Here is a 10151-nt window from a genome sequence, read left to right as displayed (position 1 = left end):
GCACTTGCAAAATGTTCAAAATGCAAAATGCAAAATGTAAAAAATTTTCGAAACGTTAGCAAAATGTTTGCTTTTGTTCATAAAAAGTCATTTTTCTTGAAAACGGTTGACATTAGAGCAATGAACCAAGAGAACTCTTATTGTGTAAAATTCATTGGCGCTTTAGAATTTGCTGTCAAAAGTCAATTTTTCCAGTGGCGTAAAATTTAGGGGGGAAAAACCCTTACGATACCTTAAAACCTCCACCACTGGCACGTCCAATGAATTCGAGAAGGGTGCGAAAAAGTAGCTACTAATAGTGCTAATGTGTGTACAAAAGCTCAGCCCTGTTGTTCAAACGATTCCTAAGATATTGGCGAAAAACTAAAAAAAAATTAAAGTTTTGACACCGTGTGTCTCGAAAACGAAAGCCCGGAGAGAAAAATGAAAAAGGAAAAAAATGTTTCTTTTTTCAAGAGGAATTTACAGTTTTCCGTTGCGACACTTATTTAGGAACACTCTGTATGTAGTTAGGTAATAGTTATTGAAATTTGGTTTTGTAGTGTCTGCTCTCGACTGATGCTCCATTTTTTCCTGGTGCAAAAACAACATGGACTCAAACTTTACAATTTATAGAAAAAAACACTTATCAACCCATACCTGTATACAGAGTTATGGATCGCCAAGGAAACATAATAAGTAAAGATGAGGACCCGAAACTATCAGACAAAGTTATTATAAAAATGTACAAAGAAATGACTTTATTAAATGTTCTGGACAAAATATTGTATGAATCTCAGAGGCAAGGAAGAATATCATTTTATATGACAAATTACGGAGAAGAGGCTACACACATAGGAAGTGCAGCTGCATTAAATAATAATGATATAGTATACGGCCAATACAGAGAAGCTGGAGTACTTTTGTGGAGGGGTTTCACTTTACAGGAATTAATTGACCAATGTTATGGAAATAAAGACGATACTGGTAAAGGAAAGCAAATGCCTATCCACTATGGCAGTAAAAAACTAAATTTTGTAACAATTTCAAGTCCACTTGGCACACAAATACCGCAAGCAGTAGGTTCAGCCTTCGCCTTGAAAGGAATGCACAAAGTTGTCATATGTTATTTTGGTGATGGTGCAGCTTCTGAAGGAGATGCCCATGCAGCTTTTAACTTTGCTGCCACTTTAGAATGCCCCACAATTTTTTTCTGTAGGAATAATGGATATGCTATATCAACTCCAGTAGACGAACAATACAGGGGTGATGGAATAGCTGCAAGAGGACCGTCTTACGGAATGCATACACTCAGAGTTGATGGAAATGATGTTTTTGCGGTATATAACGCAACTAAAAAAGCAAAGGAATATGCAGTTAATGAAAATAAACCTGTACTTATAGAAGCCCTGACTTATAGGTAATTTATTTAGTAAATATATACACCATATCACATGACCGGCTATTATAGTAACTAAGGTACTTATATGGATAACAATGCACTAAGGTCGACAGAATACTTCGGCATTGTTATTCTCTAACACCTCTGATGGCTTCAACGTTTAATGTCCTACTAGTCTATAATTTAACATGAAAATTTTGTTACATATAGCTGATGTTACATTTGACTTATAATTTCTACTATTGAATTGAGGGAGAGCATTTTTTATTTGTCCTAGAACATTAAAGATATTCATAATGCCCTAAAGTGTAATTTCTTAATTAATGTATCTTAAAACAGTATAATTATAACAAAATAACATAATATAACATTAAAATATTTCAAAGACTACCTATACTGTGACTTAAGTCGTAAATATTTGAACTTAGAGGTTTTCAGCATACTATCTTAAAAAAATAAAATAATGATGCCTTTGTAACAATTCCGATTATACCAAAGTGTGATATCAACTTTGATATTTTAAATAAAATACCATGTTATTTTTATTGAATTTTTTAATTTTATATATTTTTTTAAGACAAGATATAATTATTATGTCAAAAGTGAGCAACTGAAGAACTTTAACCATTTTTGAATAATAGGCAGTATAGCATTGAACTTGTTTTGTTAATTGTCCATTATTTCTATACAAGTTCATTTCACTTTATTTTTGATTTTTAAGTTAAAATTTTAGAATGTATAAGCATTTTGTGATAATTGAATAGTCATTTATGTTTAAATTTCACAATGCTATTATTTGTGGTAGGTAGGATTTACCTACTGATTTCTAAAATCATAAATTTAATTTGTATATAGCATTAAATTTTAAATTACTTTTGCTATCAATAAAATACACTGACAATTATTATTACATTCATAGAATAATATGGTTGACCTACAATGTGATTCGTAGACCGGCACTATGGCAAAATGTAATAAAAATATTAACGTACTTAAGAAATAAATAAAATTTTATAACACCTATTTTATATCAGCAAATTCAACTGCTTTTGCCGCTATTGTTACTATTAATTAATAAAAGGAATTTGTGGTTTGAATTAATAAAATAATGTGACATACCTGATGTTACAACTTTTCAAAATTTTGTCCACCGACGTGTAAACACATTTAGGCCCATCGTACTCAGTTTCTACGAACTAACACAAATGTTGACTTGATTCACCACAACACAAATATTTCACCATAACAGAAATGTTGCCTAGCTTCACCATAACACAAATACTTCACTATAACACAAATGCTGTCTTGCTTCACCATAAATTAAAACAATATCCATCAACTCCGAGTTGCTATACATGTAAGCCATAATTGATACTTGGAATGGTAATGTGATAGCTACTAAAATGGGATTTCAGTACTCGGAATCGCCTGGGGCCACGTGGAGAAAGAGCGAATTGCGTACAGTACACAATGAGAATGACGCTACAGACTACAGTGGCCCAGCGATGTAAGGGTTTGAAATACTACAACTTCAATAATTTTTTCTCGGAAACTAAATATAAGGATTTTACAAAAAATTTTTGTACAGTATTAACTCCATTTTTCATGATGTATCAGTTCTCAAATAAGTTGTAACTCACCCTGTATAAACATGCCAAACCTCCCACTTTGGCCCACCCAAAAAGCTTCTCCATAATATCGGAAATATCACGACATGCAGTAATATAGTGAACCATCTGCGAATATCAGATCTTTCCCTCGGGGGCCTAATTTCAGAAGTCCAGTTAGGTGCTTGCCTTTTACAGTTGTTCAAAGATATGTGAGATTCAAATACAAATACAAAATACCTCACAATAATTAGTAGAATTTAAAAACAATAAAAAATATAGCATTTTATTCAAAATAAAAAGTTCTTGTCAACTTTTGGTATAACAAGAACTTCTGGTATAACTAGACTTTTTCAGAGAATTTTTAATTTCTTTAAGATATCTCTGTAATTTTTTGAAGTATTTCAATTAAACTTAGCATAGTTTATTGGAATTCATGAATTGGATTCATGAACACTTAAATACGCAGTACTACATTGCAGGTACATGCACATGAATATAAGTACCGAGTGAGACTGAATTAGCAACACTCACGCATAAGTCACTTGGGCGTTTATAAGCTTCAACTGCAATCGAATGTGTTAAAGTTTGAATTTTTTTTTCCAATTTCGCAGAAGGCTCTAATTCTCGTTGTCCACAAATGCATGGCATTTGTTACATACAGGGACATGCTTCGAAGGACGAATGTAGTAATTTTGACTAACAAGGTATTAAAGCTTTTCCAAAAATGTATTTTGCTGCATATTTAGTTTACAGGTTTGCGAAGTGGTAAAATGTTGACCATTAGGTAATTATTACTAAATAAAAATACAAAACATCAAATAATTTTCAAAATGAAAATAATTATTATTTAAGTAAGTAACTATGTTATCTAATGAAATCTGCTGTAGAGTCTGTCATCTCCCAATAAATTTTAGCCAAGTATTTTAATTATACCCTGCATGTATACAGCATGAGTTATAATTCGGTGTAAAAAATTTAACCAAAGTTTCTGATTAGAATGGGAATTAATAAAGACATTTTTTTATGATTCTCTTTTTAAGATACTTCAATGAAAATTGGCTTAGTAATAGCTAAACACTAAAAGTGATAGTCTAAAAAGAAGTCAATAGGAATATTTTTCTTTTGTCTTATCTTTTTTGCTTTATTCTTTTTTGTCAAAAAAATATACACTGCATCATATTGTTAAAATGCAAAATACATGAGAAAAATGAATTTTAAAATTCTACTGTAGTTGACAGTTGTGGAGAGTGGAGTATTTAGGAATATTCTTAGTTCTATATTAAATTTAGTAATAATTACCTAATGGTCAACATTTTACCACTTACTTCGGAAACCTGTAAACTAAATATGCAGCAAAATACATTTTTGGAAAAGCTTTAATACTTTGTTAGTCAAAATTACTACATCCGTCCTTCGAAGCATGTCCCTGTATGTAACAAATGCCATGCATTTGTGGACAACTAGAATTAGAGCCTTCTGCGAAATTGGAAAAAAAAAGTTCAAACTTTAACACATTCAATTGCAGTTGACGCTTATAAACGCCCAATTGACTTATGCGTGAGTGTTACTAAATGCATACTATTCAGTCTCACACGGTACTTTACATTCTGTGCATCGTAAAGTATTTTTGACACGTTTTACATAAATGTGACTTCGAGGTCTAGGTGGCATGAGGGTGAAATGCATCGACATTGAACATGTTAATATGCGATATCCAGAAAACGACGCGTTTTAAGACACGTTTTTCGTTTACTTGTGTTATGGAATCCACCAGTAAAATTTGGCCAAGTATTTTGGTTACACCCTGTATATTTTTTAGAAGCATATTTTATCGGATTTGTTAGTATTGTATCTTTTTTTTTAATTAGAGTTGGAGACCATTCAACATCTGACGATAGTTCAGCGTATAGGTCTCCTGAAGAAGTAACGTTATGGGCAACAAATGATTATCCTACAAATAAGCTGAGGTACTATATGGAAACTAAAGGAATATGGAATGAAGAATTAGAAGAAAGATGGTTACAACAAGCCAGAAAGGACATTCTAGCAGCATTTAATGCTGGCGAGAAAAAACTTAAGCCAAAATGGACTGAAATGTTTGAAGAAGTTTATAAATATATGCCAACAAATATAAAGTAAGTGTTAGTATTCATGTAATATTTTTCAATTTTCTGCCAAACTGACAAAATCAGTTACACATTGTGAATGTCTTCTATTCCAGTCTAGCATAGTATTGTGGGTCATGGAAGGCTTGCAAAAAATGTAATAAAATTTCCAGGGTCGTATTTAAAAAAATGAAGTTGATGATGGTCCTGGAGAGACGAAACGTTGCATATAAAAATTGATTATGCCATTTGATAGAGGGCAAAAATTGGCCATGAGAAAATGTTCTTCTTTTTTCAATATCACCACAAACAAGGCTTAAATGAAACAAAAACGGATTTCCAAAATTTCGGATTTTTTCAAATATTTCGAAAACTAATGTTCGCCTTGACTTTTTAGAGGCATAATGTTGGCCTCCTGATTACGCAACTTTGCCCCCCTTTAAGCTACTTCGTACCTCTTACCGTTTCCAAGATCCCTGTAGCGAATTTGTAACAGTCTGTATAGGCAGAGAGTATATTTTAGACACCGAAATAGAACCGTAACAAATTTTGCAATAAAATTCTAAAATATTTACCAAATCAAGAAAAGTAAGACGGTTAAACCAAGCTTAGTTGCTGAAGGTAAGGAGCTAAAATTTGTCCCTGAAAGTTACAAAATAATGTAAAAAGAAAACGTATAGGTACATAATAAAAAAGGAATGAAGCAGAAAATGACGCAAAATTGAAAATCCTAACTTAAATAAAAGGTAACCTAAGAATTACTACCTGTTTTGTCTAGGTAACATAGATAACACAATCCCTACAGCAGGACATTTTTGGAAATGAGGGTATGGGAATTAGAAGTTAACCCACTACTCATACTAGTACAACTCCATCCTCCTTAAAGAAGAGCAAAAATAATAAAAGAAACGCAACTAAAAAGAGGAATAGGAAGGACCATCTTCCAGAATTGAGTCTGCAGTTGCGAGATAATTTCAGCATGTGGATAAACAAATATGAGAAGCGATAAGAATGAGGAAGAAAACACGATCAAAAAACACATTTTTCACTTTTATATCTACATCCTCATAACATGCAAATATCCATAGATTTCAAATCAAAACAATAACATACAACAGAAAATTTCTCTTACCTGGAAATCTTCACATGAGAAAACAACTATACTTTAGAAGGGTTCGAGAAATCAACAGAGAAAAAGTCACTATGAATTCCATGAATTTCATTATAGTTCCATAATTAATCAAATAATCATCCAATCACACATTTGTGTCTGCCTTTTGTGTGAATGGCATCCATGTAGGCAATATAAATACTATATGCTTTGACCATTGTCCTTTTTTTAATTTGGACACCGTTATAGTTATAGTTCTAATGTTCATTTCCACCAACTCTTTTAGGGGTTTTTTAATATAAGAGAAAGAATAACTTATGCTGAGTGACCCTGTTGATTGTGTTAAAATTTCTAAGAATAAGGGCATCCACAAGAAACTATTGCAAGCGTCATTCATTTCCTACTTACAAATTTCAGTTCTTAGAAATTATTTCAGGACGTTACTCATTCCGTAGTTAAGCAAATCTTACTATTTGCCAAATCGAAAGTTGGTGAAATGGAAATATTTGACGTATCAAAAAGAACAAAATGAAGTCAGTATGTTGTATGAAGTGCAACCAACATAAAAATTTAAATAACTAGGTGGTTTCACAGGATTTAACGACACTTCAGAGACACACGGAGTGTACAATAATTCAATAAACATCTAAAAAAAATTAGATAAATTTGGAACGTATACATGAAGATGAATTTTTCGAGACAAAACGTTTGAATCTGGTTTGGGCTGAGGCAGTACAGTATTGGCGGTCATGAAGGCTTGCAAAAAATGTAATAAAAGTTCCAGGCTCATATTTAAAAAAGGAAGTTGATGATGGTCCTGGAGAGACGAAACGTTAACATATAAAAATTGTATAAATCATTCGAAATAGAGGAAAATAAGTTGCCATGAGAAAGTGTTCTTCTTTTTCAATATTACCTCAAACAAGGCTGAAATGAAACAAAAACGGAATTCCAAAATTTCGGTGTTTTTTAAATACTTCGAAAAATAATCATGTTACCCTTGATTTTTTAGAAGCCTGATTATGCAACTTTGCCCTCATTTAAGCTATTACGTATCTCTTACCTTTCCCGAGAGTCATTTAGCATTTCTTAAAGAATATCGGTCTCCTATGATAAGTTTGGGATGAATTTAGATAAGTACACGATCATGTCTAACAGAATCTTTGAACTTCCTTCTTTGTCTGTCTTCATATCCCTCACAACTTTTCTTTTTTCACTGTTAAAGGATTTTGTGTCCCAAAAATTTTACACTTGGAACACTGAATATCGACTTTTTTAATTCAATATTAATTATTGAGGCTTTGGTTATAATGTCGTAACTCCTTTCTAAATACTAAAAAAGTCATCGAAATAACAAATAACACCGCATACAACCCATCAAGATTTACATCTAGGAATTCATGCAATAGTGAATATCAAGAAATCCTTACATGTCAACATGCTGTTTAGCATCCAAAGGTTCTACAAATAATTCTTTAGTTGAAATACATACACTTGACATACCCATTTAAATTATATGAATCGATGTAAATGGGCACGTCTCTATTTGGCTTTGGAACTACCACGATAGGATGAATCCAGTCTGTAGACTCGTTGACAGGAGCAATAAGCTTATTTTAAATTGTTCCTTAACTATAAACTTCAAAGCAATGGGCAGTTTATTTGGAGGGCTAACAGTAGGAATAGCATTATTATTTGCTAAAATTATACTTGTATTATACTATCTATGGATCTGACATATTTCAGAAAAAAATCTTGTAATTATCTATAATGTCCTGACAATATGTAAAATACACCTAATACTGAGGGTGGTTTTCTTTCACCTGATAGGCATAATCTAATTCAACATGTCCTTGCAGATTTATGTCCTGAATGTAAAACGCACATGATGATGCTGCAAAAAGTTTTTCACTATTAATACCAAGTATATCAAAATCATATCATACAGTGTTATAGATACTTACCATCTATCATCCTTACCTCAGAGGAACTAGTTATAGTCTATATGATAAGATTAAGATCAACACTAGTTGAAACACCAGCATTATCATTAGGTACTTTGTTTAATAGTGTTGAAACTGTTGCTTCCTCCACAACTTCATGAATTATGGACCTGTCACAATGAAATTTTCTGTAGTGTCTTTTATAATTACTCACATTACACATGTGAAAGAAAGCTGGATATTTGATTATATAGTGTTAAGTCTACAGTTGCAACATGCATTTTCATTAGCATTGTTATTGATAGCACAATTATTCTTTCTAGTTATAATTCTTATATTCCTATAGAGTTTCTAACAGCTTGTTGATAGCTATGTCCTAAGTACTTCATTTAAAACTTCTTTATTAATTTATTTTTGAGTTGTCACACTATTTTCCATGGATCTCCAAATATTTATTACTTTGCTTAACTGTAAATCTAGGTTCTGTAATATTTTTTCTTGAATACTGAAGACCTTTAAAACCTATTACAATTCTGTTCCCCAGTAATTAATATCTTTTAAAGGACTTATAACATTCATACACCAAATTTTTCAAAGAATTAAGTAAACCGTCAAACTTGCTAAGAATTATATTGAACTTCATTTAATTTTATCCCAGACCATATTTCAATGGATTTGTATATTTAAATTCCACTTGATCCAATTCCATTTTAACCTCATCTGATTTCTTACTTTTCCCAGTGACCAGTGAATATCTATAGGTATAACCAATATCTATAATCACCAATTATCCACAATAATTCCTTTAAAAAAATCCTCTGAATGCACTTTGGCACGACTTTTGTAGTGTGATAACTCATTTATCAATACTTATTTTTATTCCAATTCCAAAATGCACTTTTACGACTATCACCATATGATGTTTTCTATTCCAGAGTAGCATCTATTAATCTGGTTTACGTAAAACTCTTTACCTACGACCACTACTGTAAATACTTGAAAATACACCGTCTGCGATCAATGTACGATTCCTATTACGTACGGTAAAAAAATCGCACAGCTTGGTAAAAAAATCGTACAGTTTTCCTAGCAACCGTGAATACAATACTGTTTGTATTGACCGTTGCTAGGAAAACTGTACGATTTTTTTTACTAAGCTGTGCGATTTTTTTACTGTACGTAATAGAAATCTGACATTGATCGCAGACGGTGTGTTTTTAAGTATTTAGAATAGTGGACGTAGGTAAAGTATAGTACGTAATACGTGGTGTAATGCAATTACGCACTAATAGAATGCTTTTTACAACATTTATTAAGTAATATATTATTGCATGTCTTACTGAAACAACAACCGTTCTGTTCTCCGGTCCGGGTTGTACACACAAATCATAATGTTTTGTGGTTAAATACCATGGACATATACATATATGACACATATTTGCAAAAAATTAGAAATGTTTATCAAGAAAATGTTGTTAAAACAAATACTTTTTTTACAGGAAACAACAATATGAAATGGTGGAACACGTTAAAAAATATAAAGAACATTACCCTGTTGAAAAATTTGAAACATAAATTAGAAAAATTATAATTTTATATTATTTTGTTAATTCAGAATTATGTTTTTAGAACTTATAATTAATGAATTGTGGGCAACAATTAAAATAAATATAGATCTTTTTTAATTTTTATTACTTTGTTTATTGAATTCAATACACATATGAGTTTTATTAATAGTTTTCAAAAACTTTTGACCTAGTTGGTCAGGAAAGGGGTCAAAAGGTCAAAAAACCGTAAAAAATAAGCTTTTTCGCAAATATCTCGTAAACTACGGCAAGTAGCAAAAAAATAATTGCACCATCGTGTTCCCAGGGAAATTTTACATCGATTTTATGCTATTGCTTATTAAAATTAAATAAATTTATGTCATGTTTTGGACAGTTACTAAGCAAGAGAGGGGAAGTGTATATCTCCGGCGGTGAAACGTATTTGGGGAGTAGT

At 31.6% G+C, this 10151-nt stretch overlaps 1 protein-coding gene across 1 annotated transcript; it reads left to right on the top strand.

The window, feature by feature from the left end:
• The first annotated feature begins 541 nt into the window (after positions 1 to 541).
• On the top strand, positions 542 to 9841 carry LOC108916089 (2-oxoisovalerate dehydrogenase subunit alpha, mitochondrial). Its single transcript, XM_018722289.2, has 3 exons — positions 542 to 1399; positions 4860 to 5126; positions 9650 to 9841. Exons 1-3 carry the CDS (start codon positions 654 to 656, stop codon positions 9723 to 9725), a joined length of 1089 nt encoding a protein of 362 aa, XP_018577805.2. The 5' UTR covers positions 542 to 653; the 3' UTR covers positions 9726 to 9841.
• Positions 9842 to 10151: the final 310 nt, after the last annotated feature.

Source organism: Anoplophora glabripennis, unplaced genomic scaffold (assembly GCF_000390285.2).
Source record: "Anoplophora glabripennis isolate ALB-LARVAE unplaced genomic scaffold, Agla_2.0 scaffold2086, whole genome shotgun sequence".
NCBI classification, from domain to species: Eukaryota; Metazoa; Arthropoda; class Insecta; order Coleoptera; family Cerambycidae; genus Anoplophora; species Anoplophora glabripennis.
This window is presented reverse-complemented; position numbering and strand designations above follow the sequence as displayed.